This window comes from Amyelois transitella, chromosome 23 (genome assembly GCF_032362555.1).
Source record: "Amyelois transitella isolate CPQ chromosome 23, ilAmyTran1.1, whole genome shotgun sequence".
In the NCBI taxonomy this organism is placed as follows: Eukaryota; Metazoa; Arthropoda; class Insecta; order Lepidoptera; family Pyralidae; genus Amyelois; species Amyelois transitella.
The window spans coordinates 4203773-4219908 of record NC_083526.1 but is presented as its reverse complement, the minus strand read 5'-3'; the positions used below and the strand labels follow the sequence as shown (position 1 = coordinate 4219908).

Sequence of the window (16136 nt, the reverse complement as noted above, 5' to 3'; positions counted from 1 at the left end):
GTAACGATGTAATTTTATATTTAGCTGATTCTCTTTATAAAGAACATATACATATAATCATATTTTTATCCTTTACTTTTATAAAGAAGTTTGTAAGTGATTTGATGGAAATCGTACACAAGTACTGAATTAGCAAGATATGTAATCTAGTTAGTAAAATGTTTAAATAAAATAAATAAATAATAATAAATAAATAAAATCTGTTATTTTTAGGTTAGCGAATCCCACCGTTTAGGTGAAATTCGCTTAAAAACAGTATGTACTAAAGTAATATTTCTCATGCCACGAAAATTATTTTACAAAGTTCTTAAATAGGTAAGATTGTATGTAATATTTTTATAGTTACTAACTACAAAAAAATTAAGCCTAGCTTATACAGCATACTGTCATTTCCTCGATAAATTTTCATTACAATTTTTGTTGCACATGTTTCATAGGAGATGGTTTAAATAATACTAGGTACCTACTACATTGACGGGGAAAAAACCATGCCTTTTTCCCGGAGAAGTAGACAGAGACCAGTCGTCATCTTTTTACTTGCCACGATCGATACATCTTTCGCTTCATCTACATTCATCATTCTCTTCTCATCATCATACTCCTGTATGAAGGAAATTATGTAGGAAGTTATGCAAGGAATTAATTTAACAATATAATCTTCTGGGAAGAGTTTAAAATATACCAATTATAATGCAAACCCACGGAAAATACTCCGATATTCAATTTGTCTCCTTTGATGAACAAATTGTGCCAATGGAAACAAAAATAACAAATTAACCTTTGTAATTTTACCTCGGTCGTGTAATTGCTGAACGCCGTAAAATAATATTTTTATCCTTTCGAATGGTTAGATGTGTATTGGGTCAAGTATTTGACAGCATTACATAGTAATGAAATTATGAGAGTTAAGTACGGTATATCAAGGGTTCCATGTGACAGGGTGCGAAGGTTTTATTTTTAGGACTCGAATTAAGTTTATGTATCTAGTAAAAATATATTATACAAATTCTAAAATTTAAAAGAAGAACATATACGAATGTTTTATTTTTAGGACTCAAATTGAATTTATGTATGTACTTACTTAAACTACACACAAATTCTAAAATTTAAATTTAAGAAGAACATATACCTATAGTATACGAAGTTTTTATTTTTAGGACTCACATTAAATTTATGCATGTAAGTACTTAATCTACAAACAAATTCTTAAATTTAAATTTAAGAAGAACATATTGAGTTTGGGAACTTTAAATTCAATTGTTTTAGTCACCTTTTCGCTATAACGTAAGTAGTTACTTAATTGTATTAAAAATAAAATATAGCTAATTATACCCAGCTAAGCTGATATCATAATGTTTACATATTCATTTATTTATCTGTAAATGACCCAGAGAACCGAAAACTGCAACAACCGATTTTTTTTCCACTGATACAAAATATGTTTCTTTTTTCGGTTATTTATAAGTGAAGTTTCAATTGGTACACGTATTGCTATGGCATTTACAATCTCATAGGATGACGACAAGCCATAGTGACTAAATTACCTCTATAATCACAGAGATATACAAATTGTAATTATATGAACCTTGAATTTAAATAATTAATTGACACTATCATAACATTGAATTAAATCGTTCAGGATGTGGTTTTGGTGACTTAAGAATGTTTTTGATCCGTTGCTATGGTTATATCAAGGAAATCAATAGGTACTTACATACATACTTTCATATATAAAATCACGTCTTTATTAACTGCGGGGTAGACAGAGCCTGCAGTCTTCTTTATTTTTTACCTCGAACAGATGTGAAGTCTTTGCCAAACACTTATCCCAATAAACAAGCAAAATTTAAGCAATAAATAATATTTAAGACAAAACTCAACAGCAATAAATCCAACACCTACGTACCTTCATAACAGTTTCTCATACATTTATTTATAAATTTTAATATGTGTACATAGAAATACACACATAAGTATATACATTTAGTACTTACATTACCTAAATTAAATCAGGGATAGACTACATCTTTCCCACGCGAATAAGATATTCCCGGCACCATTAGAAAAAAGTATAGGACTACTCCATCTCTTTCCCATGGATGTCGTAAAAGGCGACTAAAGGATTGGCTTATAAACTTGGGATTCTTCTTTTAGGCGACAGGCTAGCAACCTGTCACTATTTGAATCTCAATTCTTCCATAAAGCGAAACAGCTGAACGTGGCCTATCAGTCTTTTTAGGACTGTTGGCTCTGTCCACCCCGCAAGGGAGAGAAACGAGAATTTTAATTTGTCAAGGAAAGTGTTGTGGGCAGACCTAGTAAGTTAATATTGCTCACTTCTAGCAAAAGCAATTATTATTATAGCCCTTATCTCCTTAGAAATCAATGTTGCCTGTAATCATTTCATTGGGGGTAATTTGACACTGATAACTAATTAATAAGCGGGATGGAGCGTGGGATGACTGATAACAGCAGAGATCGGCGCCCTATCAAAGGACTGACATACATAGGTTCACATAATCACGTCTGTATCCGTTGCGGCGTCGACAGAGCCTACTTGTAAACACTGAAAGTTCATGTTCAGCTGTATGCCTTAATGATGGAATCAAAATTCAAAACAGTGAAAGGTCCATTGCCTACAAGGAGAATTCCAAGTTCATTAGCCATTCCTTTAGTCGCCTTTAAGGACATTCATGGGAAAGATATGAGTGGTCCTATTTTAAAGTGCCAGAAACCACACGGCAATAAAAATGAAAAAATAAATTTACATGAAAATCTATTCTTAAGAAAATCTTCAAATCTGCGCAAACCTTGAATTCTGAAGCTAGCTCGAAGTATAAAAATATAATTTTCTTTTCTCCAAAAAATATACTATGCAAACTAAATTCGCAAATTCTGTGATAACCTCATGAAATTCTAAAACTCAGGAAGGTTAGCTATTCCTGGTTTCCTTGTTTATATTATGTGCTGTTTACCAACACAATTTAACAGGTTTTTATCGCTGGGTTATGTAAGATTGGATTTGTTCGTTTTTTTTTTTCTACGAGTAGATTGGCAGAGTTATTAAGTTATACACTTTGTCAAGCTTTTACAGTCACAATACGCATTAAAAATGATAAAGACACATAGACAGTTGTCTCTGTCTACCACGTAAGATATAAAGACAAAGAGAAAGAGACGATCAAATGTATGATATTTAACCCACGAGCTAAAAGTTACGTAATATGTGTAAGTATGTTATTTGAATGTGTCACTTAGGTATAACGAAAATACTTCAATGTTTCATTAATTTTCCGCCATGCAAGTGTAAGGCTTTACATGTTTTAGCAAGAAATTAAATTCACCCAAAACTGCACAGAATAAAAATAATATATAATTTACACCTTAGTTTTTTATTTAGGTATAGCGCACAACGGAATTGAAATGAAAATAGTGATAGAAGAAGTCAAGAATAAAGCAGAACTTTGGGCCACTTATAAAAGGTATAGTAGTTAAGTAATAAAGCAGACCAGCAGTATGTGGTATTCTTTTCTTTCTAGCCCACTGTACGTACACGAATAATTGAGGCTTCACGCTACAGATAAATCTTAACAAAAAAAAGGATGATTTTTTTATTTCAATTCAACTTAAGCTTAATAAATAAATTGCGGAAAGAAGTGAAGATTCTAAGATTATGTTCAAATATGGTGTGGATGAAACCGGGACTAAGGCCAGGAGGAACAAGAATTCATAGTTACCTACGTAATATGGATTAGAATTTTTAATAGAAGCAAACCTTTTATAATTTATGTGTTTGTGTAATGAAATGTATGTTTTGGTTGACAAAACATATCAAGATCAAATACGAGTTTATCTTCTGCACTCTCTTTATTTTATAACTTGTCAATTTCCGGTGCTTATGCAACTAATTGAAATACCTTTGTTGAGAGTTTGTTAACATGATTTCTCATAGTGAAACAAGATTCTAAACCCAGTAACCCCGAAGGAAGAATGCCCACGTAGTACTTGGTACTATTATTAATTTACTTTTCCAGTAACAAATTATATGCTATCCATCAATTACCCCGATTCTTTTGACGTATGTGTCGGGCGGATATTAGCATTTTTAAGTATTAGGTACTACAAGCTTTATTGTCCTCTCAAACTAAATTTAAAAGCTAAAACACCATTTCAAAAGTCTAAACTATATTTGTACAAAGTTTTCACCGAAATTGGTTCAGTGGTTTATCTCTGAAAAGGTAACAAACAAACTTACTTTCGAATGAATAATATCAGGACTGTGTGTGATGAAAATATGGATTAGGTAAGAAATGTATCCGTTTACGCGACGGTAAATGAATGAAAACGGGCCGTCATTTTATTTTACGGTTACGGTATGTGTCATAATTACTATTGCTCGGTTTGTTATATTGTATTGCCCTTCAAATAGAGTAATAGAAACCAAGCTTGGGATTTGAAAAAAATATTTGAAATCAAAAAAAAAGAAACGTTCAATTAAAAATAAGATGAAGCGAAAGAAGTACGCAAAGAAATGGAAAGATGTTGTCTCTGCCTACCCCTCCGAAAAAGAGGCGTGATTTTATTTATGAATTTTATGCTATACTAGGTATTGATTTCACGGCGCCAAAGATAAGTACCAATATACTTAATGCTTTGAAAGAATGAGAAAGTAATATATACATTACTTTGAATACCAAGTGATGGTCATACGTGAAGGGAAAACATTGTAAGGGAACCTGCACATTCAGGCAACTGGTAACCATGAGCTAATAAGGGCTAGCTTCCACATCAAAGGCTAGATGTGGGTGGCTAGGGTGCCGATTCCTGGAAAAACCTGACTCATCCAGGATCTTTGGTCGAAGGCGTATCCCGGGATCCTCACCAGAATGTTGAGGATGTAACTGGGACTTAAGTCCGAGGAAAGAAAGAGAGAGAAAGATAAAGGTGCATGCTAAGTAGTTTTAAGCGCCAATCAGTCGGCTAATAAACACTTTCAGTAATGGCGTATGTAAAAACAAGGGACTTTATAGAGTTAAGAAAATAAATGTAAATTTATTCAATGTTTTTGACCAGAAAGGACTCCTTATTTTTAACCCTTTTAAAAACAATAATTTATAGCACTTATCCTTAATTAATTACTGCAAGGGCGTAATTTTCGAAGAAATGCGAAATTTTATTAATATCTACTCGCAGTGAGACATTAAATAACGCTAAAAATATTAATCTTGTTTTATATTTATTTTAGGCCGTTCATTATGATCTTAAGTCACTATCATTGTATGATATTTATTTAGTTCATACTGCAAAGTGTTAATCTTCGGCTAAAATGTGAGTAGGTTTGTTGATAAAAATACACCACTCTGGATGAACTGCGTCATTCAAAACTAAATTTAGATAAGATGAATATCTTTCAGTTAAATAGTTATGGCACCGAATTTCGGGCAACCGATCCCTTGATTAATTTCACATTTTAAATCCATAGTTTGATAAACCTATAAAGGTTTAATCTCATATCATTATTCAAAAGAACCTTTCGCATATGGCCAAAATCGACATTATGATAGGTACTTTTAATATAACTTATGTGTCAGTGCATTTTGGACGCCCGTTAAAATATGTAAGTGCGTATTATTACAATAGGCAACTAAATAAAGTAAAACATTGCGATGCAATTTAAATTTTAATAGGTCAAATGCGTTGGTCTGCGATAGCAAAAGTTGTGAGGACAAATTACCTTTTCTCATCATATGCGGTGACTGCAGTGAAATTCTCACTCAACATGGTGATGACAAACAAGATCATTGTGTCAAGAGTGAAACGTGTAAAAAACTTAGATTTACATTGAATTTAAACCGCCTTCAAAAAAGGTGATTCTTAGTTTGGCCTGAATGTATTCGTATGTATGTACTACATACATACCTATGTATGTACGTATGTTTGTTCGCTATTAAATTGCGTTTCGCTGAACCGATTTTGATGATAAGGCCATATGCAAGGAATAAATGATTATGATTTATGTGGTTTTCAGGAAAGGGTTTTGTAACACTGAGTTTAAAAAAAATACCGACTTCAAAAAAGGTGGATAATAATTGGTGGCGGTTCCCTTCTCACAAAAGTTATTCAATGAATCCAGTGAACTTGGTGACACAGAAGAGTGAAATGCCTCAGAAGAAGGTTAAAAACTCATTGAAGGCTCAAGATAACATATCTACTGATGTTAACTCTTACAATAATATACAGTGACTCAACTGGTGCCAGATGAGACTCCATTGTGATCTAACTTGGAAATGTCGAGGGCATCGAATTATGTTAGATATGGAGGAGCGAATGTGCAAGGAAAATTGAATAATATAGATATAAGTTATGTATTAGAATATATTAATAGTTTTTGTAAAAAAATCTAAGTTCCCACTTTTGCAATAAAGTTTACATCTGTGAGTTTTAAAGTACAAAGTCTGTTTTATACAGCTTACTAATAATATGTTTTTTCACAACAATTAAAGATTACTTTAGATCATTCTTTTGTATGGGATTACTTTTATGCTTGGACACCTACTTTGTACAACATTTATATACATGTGTAGTAATGATTTAAAATACCTAGAAAGTGATGATAATTTCAATATGATTTATTAAATTGATCAAATGATAGTAACTCTGTTATAATGATTATTGAATTCAATGCATAGATTTTAATTGTTGTGAAACAAAATATGTTTGTACCTATAGTGGGCTCAAGAGATATATGTGTAAAACTAACTGTGCCCGCGACTTCGTCCGCGTGGAGTAGTTATTTTGGGCATCATTAATGATGCCCAAAATAACTACTTAGTATAAAGCCCTCAAGGATGAATAATTTTCCCCGTTTTTTTCATATTTTTCATTATTTCTTTGCTCCTCATACTTGCAGCGTGATGTTATATAGCCTTAAGCCTTCCTCGATAAATGGTCTATTCAACACAAAAAGAATTTTTCAATTCGAACCAGGAGTTTCTGAGATTAGCGCGTTCAAACAAACAAACAAACTCTTCAGCTTTATTATATTAGTATTGATAGAATAAAGTAAACCTTACCGGCTACTCTTACTTTTATAGCAACTGTGACAAAATACATAAATTTTAATACATAATTAACAAAGAAATGGGTCACATAGGTCCAGGTATGAACCGATCACGATGAGACCTGGAATCTGTACCTTTTATTAATTTTGTTGCAATACTAAGCTTAAGATTATAAGCTTCATTCCTGTGTACGTACGATCAACGGACAGGGTGTGAAAACTTTGCTTAAGGGCGCTATATAATGGTCGCAAAATTTGTGCGTTTAAATTTACTCGCAATTTTATTTATATGTCATTAGTACGTTATAAACAGCAGAAATAGTAACGATAAAGTTGTTGTTTGTTTTATTTTATAATGTTTAATACTATCTTCGGCAGAATTTTAGGAAAAAATTGCATTGCTAAAATTATTATCAAAAGTTTATTATTATAAACTTTTGATACTGCGGGATCAAAAAATTTTTTTGTCATTGAATTACAAAAATAACCTAGGTGCAATTGAAGATTTTCTATAATTTATCATAAATCTCCTGATAAATCACTCCTCATTATACTTTAATTTTTCGTAACGGATACAATATTAACATATAGGTTTTCATTAACACAAAATGATATTTTATATATTAAACTCTCTAAACTTTTGGTACCACTGTCTCGCGCCCCTGGCTGTATAAAAGGTCTGAAAATTACTTCAGAAACCGTAGTCAACTATTTGTCCTGTAAAGGGTAACACCGTTCCCCATTCAAATTTGGATATTTGAGTTTCGAGTCACATTGTTTTCTTTTAATAAAAATATCTGGCCAGTGTTCTGGAATCGCGACATCTTTAGTCAAGAAGTTTGCATACAAAACAAAGGTAAATTAACTACTATTTTTTTTTCTTGGCAGTGGAATAAATTTTATTTTGGAGTTAAGTACTTCAATCTGTATTAATATAAGATAGCACTAGTTAATACTCTCAGCTCAAAGGAGAAAAAAAACTCGTTCATTTTCCATTCCCGTGGGAATTTCGAAATATCCTCGCTCAATACTTTTTCCAAAGAATATATATGGCAATTTTTTTCTACACCCCACAGTTTCACCAATACTTTGTCTGTTTGTTGGTTGATCCATTTTAAATATAATATGCTTATCTTTCAATTAAGATTGGTGGAAATAAACAAAATCTAAGGCAAATGGACTAGCAACCAAACTAAATATAGTCTTCGAGTATTGTGACTGTTGGATCTGTCTACCCCGTAAAGGTTAAATATATGGTTAGAAAATTGACATAGTTGTAACAGTTGGCGCTATCGGATATTATATATTATAATCTACTTTTGGTATGTCTAACGCACTACTTGTAAAATAATGTTATCCTTTAGTCATCTCCTATGACATTACCGCTATATTTAGCGGTCCTATTTTATACGCCGGAAACCTCACATATAAAATTTGCATAAATATTATATTAAAACGGATTTAGTTCAACCTCAAACTATTATTTGGCCCCAATTTTATACAAACGGTTTTTCTGCCTGATAAGAACAATATCCTAATTTAATTACATTAAATCTCTAACTTCGCTTAGGTCCGAGTAACTACTTCCTATACTCAACGAAAGAATTATAATTTTGTTGGTAACGAAGTTACTGGTGCGAGTTTGATAAACTTAGAAACAGACTACCTGACTGAGGAAATGGGCTACATTTTCTTTTACTTCTAGAATAGCTTTTTTTTTTAAATTAACCTAAGCATCCAACTCATAATGGTTCCGGTTTAAAGCACATTCATACATATAGTCACGTCTATATCGCTTGCAGGGTAGACACAGCCAACAGTCAAATAAAAGACTGATAGGCCACGTTCAGCTGTTTGGCTCAATGATAGAATTGTGATTGACCGTGTTATTTTTCATTGTAATATATAATATCCCATCACAATATTATAAATGCGAAAATAATTTTATTTGCTTGTTGTCTCATCAGGCGTTATCTTCTAAACCAATCTTCTTGAAATTTTTCGTATGTATTATTACGAGTCTGGAGAAGGACATAGGGTACTTAGTTTATATCCCTGTAAAACTATAACATACATACATACATAAAATCACGCCTCTTTCCCGGAGGGGTAGGCAGAGGCTACCTCTTTCCACTTGCCACGATCTCTGCATACTTCCTTCGCTTCATCCACATTCATAACTCTCTTCATACAAGGTCGGCGGTTTTCTGTACTTTTGACCTGACCCTTTACCAGGACGTCCTTAATTTGATCAAGATACGTTCGTCTAGGTTTTCCCACTCCGACCTTTTCCTCCACAAACTAAAATTCTCATGGGATTTGCGAAAACTCTACTCTTTTGTAGGTGGCGCTAAATTCGTACGGGCGAAGGAGTGGGTAAAAGCTAGTTTGATACTAAACTTGAAGAATCTTAAACTCGTAGAATCTCGTAGCTGGTCGTAGCAGATCTTCAAACTTCTCGTAGCAGATTGCATTGACTTTTTCACATTGCGGTACATAGCAATGTAAAATAGTCACGTTTTTCTTGATTGTAGTAATACTTCAACGTGTTAAATTATATTTGACAAATAATCATGATTTAAAATTACGTTATTTTATTCTGTTAAGTCTTTATTTCACCGTTAGATTTCAATCAATTATTATTTTATTTCTTCCTCTTTGTAGTTGCAAAAGATTTAATGCTACAAGGAAAACATTATGTATATGAATATATGAAAATTGTATTTACTTTAACCTTGATAATAAAAAAAATTCTATCAAATTTCATTACGTGCCTACGAGGTAATGCGTGACCTGCGTAGATCTGCTACGACGTGCTACGAGACTCTACGATCATAATATATTTAGATTTAGAACGTTTTCGTTTATATCTTGTTTTATATACCTATATATTTATAATGCAATTGACAGGTATATTAAAAAAACTATTCTGTTGCTGACTAACTGATAGACAACGCACAGCACAAACCGCAAGGTCAAAAAATTTGAGATTTAGCTTGAAGGTCTAAAAGTGCACTTAAAAAGGATTTTTTTATTAACGCGTGCGGATCCGCGGGCGTCTAGTAATTGAAATAATATTTGTGTCTAAAACATGAAACGACCGACCACAAAAAAGGTAATATTTTATATCGAGTAGTTTTTCTCAATATTTATATGGCCTGGTGTTATTAAAACCTTTATAAATAAATATTAGGTATATATAGCTGAACGTGGCCATTCACATTTTTCAAGACTGTTGGCTCTGTCTAGTCTAGTTGCTGGTAATAGACGTGACCATATGAACGTGTGTATGTACAAATATATATTTGTTTTTTAAGTTTATTTTTCTTTGAATATTATTTCCTTTCATCTAACAGCCTACGTATATGTGTGATATTTTAGGAAGAAACAAAGTCTCTTTATATCCTAGTATTTTACCAGCCTAATGCCATAGTGATATAAATATAGGCCATGCAAATTTAAACGTATAAGTAATAAATCTAGGCTTTACAAAAAGTAATGTTTCTTTAAGTAAAACAGACTTAAACAAAATTGATGATAAACACCTTTTTCTTTTGAACGTAAATTATGTTTGCAAAACGTAAGCCTTTTTTGAATTATTATTGTTTGTAGATATACTGTTATGTGCTCAGTGGGCTATATTTAGAAGCATATCATTTTACTATCAATATCGTGCATCTATCCCGGAGGGGTAGGCAGAGCTTTCCACTTGCCATGATCTCTGTACACTTTTTTGTTTCATCCATATTCAGAAAACTCTTTGTCGGTTTATAATAAGAGTATATAATTAAGAGTTTGGAATAGGACATAGGGTACCTTTATCCTGGTAAAAACTAAAGTTCTCGTGGGATTTGTATCCTTTTGCAGGTGATGCTAATTTCGTCGCTTTTTGTGTACGGCGTTAAATTCACGCGGGTGAACTGCAGGTTTAAAAACCAGTTTTTAATAAACTCGAAGAAATATTTATTTGCTTTCATTAAGGTCAATAACACTGAATATTTAAACACAACTAATCTCACAAAGTTTCAAAATACTGATAACTTAATTACTGAGCTTTGTCTCTATACAAGGGAGCTTATGGTATTACAAGTAATTTTGTCTTACTACGCACATTACGTGTTTTACATACATACATACATACATAAAATCACGCCTCTTTCCTGGAGGGGTAGGCAGAGACTTCATCTTTCCACTTGCCACGATCTCTTCATACTTCCTTCGCTTCATCCACATTCATAACTCTCTTCATGCAAGCTCGGCGGTTTACATACATTACAAAAAATACGTTTTTTCCCCGAAGAGTTAGGGAGAGACAACATCTTTCCATTTACTTCGATCCCTGCATAATTCTATATTAGCTTCATGTACATTCATAAGTCTCTTCAGGCAAGCTCGTCAGTTTAGGGTACTCTTGATCTGACTCTTGGCCAGGAACTTACCAAGTTTATCAAGGGTTCTTTCGTTTGAGCCATCCACTTCTTACGTTCCCATTCACACTCTCCTTGTATCTTAAATCTTTAATCAAAGTTATTTATGAAAATATTTTTACGTTTCCAATTCAAATCATGCAAAACTCAAAAATAAACAAATAAATATATACGGGACAGATTACAAAGATTGAGTTAGTCTCGAAGTACGTTCGAGACTTGTATTGCGAGATACTAACCCAACGATACTCTATTTTATAATAAATACTTATATAGATAAACATCCAAGACCCAGGTTAATCAGAGAAAGTTCGTTTCTCATCATGCTCTGGCCGGAATCCGAACCTGGGACTTCTGGTGTCACAGACATCACAAACTTCTTATATGTCTATGTATAAATTAATATAAGTTGCAACAAAACTGCATCTCATATGTATTGGTTGATGCTCGATACTAAATCGACTTCGTAATATCCTGGGTAGTCAATCGAAGCTTTTATGATATTGTAGCTTCAGAAAACTGTTCTTCCAATGCAAGATATACTACGCCCTTCCATAGTATTGAGCTAAGTGTTCCTTCTTTAAAAAAGGATAACCTCCGACCCACAGTGCAGTCATATTCTGTAAAAGGCTGTTAACGTGAATAAACAAGTGTTTATCTAGTGCAACATAGATACATACATACATATAGCCACGTCTATTTCCCTTGCGGGGTAGACAGAGCCAACAGTCTCGAAAATACTGAAAGGCCAAGTTCAGATGATAGTTTACTACTGTAAAGAAATAAAATGAAGCCCTAGATGACAAATGTTCACGAACGAAGTTGGGGACAAAAGTTTGTCTGTTATTATCGAAATGTCATTTATTTATAGCTTTAATTATAAGTAATGGCAGCTCTATTAACTGTGACTCTGTCTGCCCCGTAAAGGATAAAAACGTGACATTAATGTATATATGCATGACAAGTAGCACGAACAAAGTTTAAATCTATAGATATTTTTTCCACTGGATCACTAGCTTTATCCTTGTTATAATAATTGATTAAATCTTATCAGTATCTTCACCATATTGTTTATGAGACGAGGTATTACCTTATTTCCATTATCTAAGGTCGTAAGGATTTGAAGAAGCTTGCATATTATCTGAGAAGATCCTTATAGTGAATTGTAGTTTTTCGAAGAAAAGCTTATTGTTGAAAGAATCATAAGTAATTTTTATTCGTGCAAAAGTAGTTTCAGTTTAGAATTAACATTAAAGTGTGGCTCCCAAGTTAATAAGTAAGGTATCCCCCTTTAGGCGATGAGCTAGCAACTTACCACTATCTGGAAGGAGATGAAACCGTACCTTAAGTTCACCACAAGGTTATGTTATATATATATATTATTTATATATAGTTATTACTATATACCGGCACCAGTAGGTAAAAGAAAAGGATCACTTCATCTCTTTCCCATGAATATCGTAAAAGGCGACTAAGGGATAGGCTTATAAACTTAGGATACTTCTTTTAGGCGACAGGCTAGCAACCTGTCACTATTTGAATCTCAATTCTATCGTTAAGCCAAGCAGCTGAACGTGGCCTATTCGTCTTTTTAAGACTGTTGGCTCTGTCTACCCCGCAAGGGATATAGACGTGATTATATTTATGTAAGTATATATGTTTGTTTTCATTCCAGTCCAAAATGGTGCCAAACATAACCGTGTTCGTCCTGATAATGGCTCTCAGTTCTGTTGCGGCCCAGACCTTCCAGTACTCCAGGGGCTGGACGAACGGCAAGCGGGACGGCCACAGAGCTGAGCCTGTGGCCAGCAGTCTCGAGAGGATCCTGAGTCCGTGCCAGATGAACAAGCTGAAGTATGTGCTGGAAGGGAAGCCGGTCAATGAACGGGTGAGAGTGATACTTCTAAAGGCTCAACATACATACATACATAAAATCACGCCTCTTTCCCGGAGAGACTACCTCCTTCCACTTGCCACGATCTCTGCATACTTCCTTCGCTTAATCCACATTCATAACTCCCTTCATGCAAACTCGGCGGTTTAGGCTAAAGGCTTAATTTACCGTGATATTAATACATAAGTAAGTATGTCACTATTTGAATCCCAACTCTATATTAAAGCCAAATAGCTGAACGTGACCTATGCGTCTTTACAAGACTGTTGGCTCTGTCTACCCCGCAAGGGATATAGACGTGATGCTATGTATGTATGTAAGTATCAATGAATAAACTCAGTTATGCCATCAAATTTAGATGTTGGATAGTGCAGGGCTCAGAAGCGTTAATACAAATTCAAACTTACGATAACTGGGAAAAACTCAAGTAAAGAAGAGTTTTTTCGCGATTTAATCGACATTAATTTTACAACATAAGGTTATGTGTTCCGAGTATAAGTATGTAAGTTCGAGTACGAACGTAGATTTTAAAAGTGGCTTCTGGCAAGTATTATGTTTTTAAAAAAAGACTGAATAAAAATCCCGACAAAAACAAATTTATAAATTACTTGAAGGACTCATCACTAAAAGTTTTATCTTTTTAATAAATAAGTAAGGTGTTTATTACACATCTTTAATCAAGGTTTCATTCAAAATGTCTATGGTTCACAATGAAGTTTTAAAGTAAACAATGACTTGTTTTTTTTTCTAAGTACCCAAGTCGTTTCATTAAAACATTTTTAATCACAGCACTTGGACTTAGTTCCCTGCTTAATAAAGACTTAGCTGTAGGTACTTTTTACAACTTCTTTTACTTGATAGTTTTATGTTTGGCTGTTACCGGCGCAGAGATGAAGTACATATTTCTTTTTTAGGGTTCCATTGGCAAAAATGGAATCGTCATGTTTCTATCTGTCCGTATGTCACAGCAATTTTATTTGTATACTAAACTAAGTTGGAATTTTATTAAGCAAATTGTCCAGCATGATTTTAGAATATATTTTTGGTCCATCTACTAAAATCGTATCATTGAAAAAAAATATTAATCATTTAAAAAACGTTTGTTACGGAACTACCTACCTACCTACTAGTGGGTATTATAAAAAGAATTAAGTATCTATGAATAATGAATATAAAATTGCAGGAGCAGTCATTTAGGGATTAATTTTTAAAATTTTGTACTCAGTCCTTATTCCGGATTATATCCAATCTTCTCTTTTAACGACTTTACGGGTTTATACTGCTTCCCATAATTTCTCACTATAATTATAGGTGCCTGCTTACCTCAAAGCTCTTAAAGTTTGATAGTAAGTTCGTTTCGTAAAAGTGGTAGAATTAAGATACATTATTCTTAAATGGAAGAAAAAATATTGCAATGTTGCAAAATATTCATTAACTAGCTATTATATTTTAAAGCAATATGCAAGGTAAATTTCTATTTGTTGAGTAAATCACAGAATGTTTGGACGATAAAAACAAAAAAGTGTTTTTTTTTTTGTTTTGTTTTTGACAACATATTACCTGTAGTCCATAGGTAATATGTTGCATCGCTCAATAAGATGCGATGCAACACACTCTCTTCACTACACAGGGTGACTTTTTTATGATGGAATTGAGATTCAACGAATGATAGCCCATCGCCTTTAAGAGGTATCCTAAGTTAATAATTTTATTTAAGTTTTAAGTAAACATTTAATATTTGCTTTCAGTTATTTATCCCTTGTGACTACATGGACGAGGAAGAGAACCAGCCCAAAAGGTACAAGAACGAGCGTAACCAGGACCCACTCTTCGAAGTATTCCAATAAATTCCAACAATACAACATTAGTTCGTAAAAACATGTGCCACAGTTTTCCAGGTTTGTTTTTATTTATTATATGTAGGAGTATATGATATTTTGACGATTTATTTATTCAATGCTATGAAAAATCATGGTAATTGTAAGTTTATTCTAGAGGATCTACTTAGTATACAGAAGTGATGACTGTTCGCATTTATTTATTGATTGTATCCAACTTATTATTTTCAAATATAATAAAAATCAATCCAAAATTAAAATTCAAATCTATAAAAATGAAATATGACAAAATAATAGGATGTTAATATCTTTTAAGCATTTATGTAAATAATATTTTTGGTTTGGTATAAAAAAAATACATATATTAATTCTGTGTATGTAATAACGTTTTTGACTGTATAATTTTTTATGTTTCTGCAAGCTCATAGTAACTGTGCCTTAGAAAAATTAAGGCAAACTTTAGAGGATGGGACTGTGTGACAGATTATTTTTTATTTTAACAATCTCCAATTTCAAGCAGTAATCTTATAACACAATATGCTGTAACTTGGTAACAGTTGAATAGGTAATATTGGAAACAATTTAGTAGAGAACTTACTTTTTATTTTTACTTGTCTATCTTTAATATGAGAGTATTTTTTTTTTTCAAATTATTAACTGCGTGTAAGAGTGTAGTACATTCAAATGATTTCATTACAATGCATATGTGGCTGGATTTATGCATTGTTTCTTATCAAAAATTGTACTGTCATTACTTTGTAAATATCAACGTTGTTCACATGCACTAACATTTTGTATTTAATAAAGAATTATGTAATTTTATGCAAAAAAGCAAGTAAATTATAGAAAATGTTGACAACATTGTTGTAATTTTATCGAAATAATTATTTAAACCAAAATAAAAGTGATATTGTACT

The 16136-nt window shown here is 32.7% G+C and overlaps 1 protein-coding gene across 1 annotated transcript in view; it reads left to right on the top strand.

Moving 5' to 3' along the window:
• Positions 1–15413, top strand: part of LOC106130715 (pro-corazonin) — a 34481-nt gene extending 19068 nt beyond the window's left edge. Inside the window, exons 2-3 of the mRNA XM_060950960.1 lie at positions 13163–13375; positions 15130–15413. Coding sequence (XP_060806943.1) covers positions 13163–13375; positions 15130–15228 — 312 coding nt within the window. The 3' untranslated portion in view covers positions 15229–15413. The remainder of the gene's footprint in view (positions 1–13162; positions 13376–15129) is intronic.
• The last annotated feature ends 723 nt before the right edge of the window (positions 15414–16136 follow it).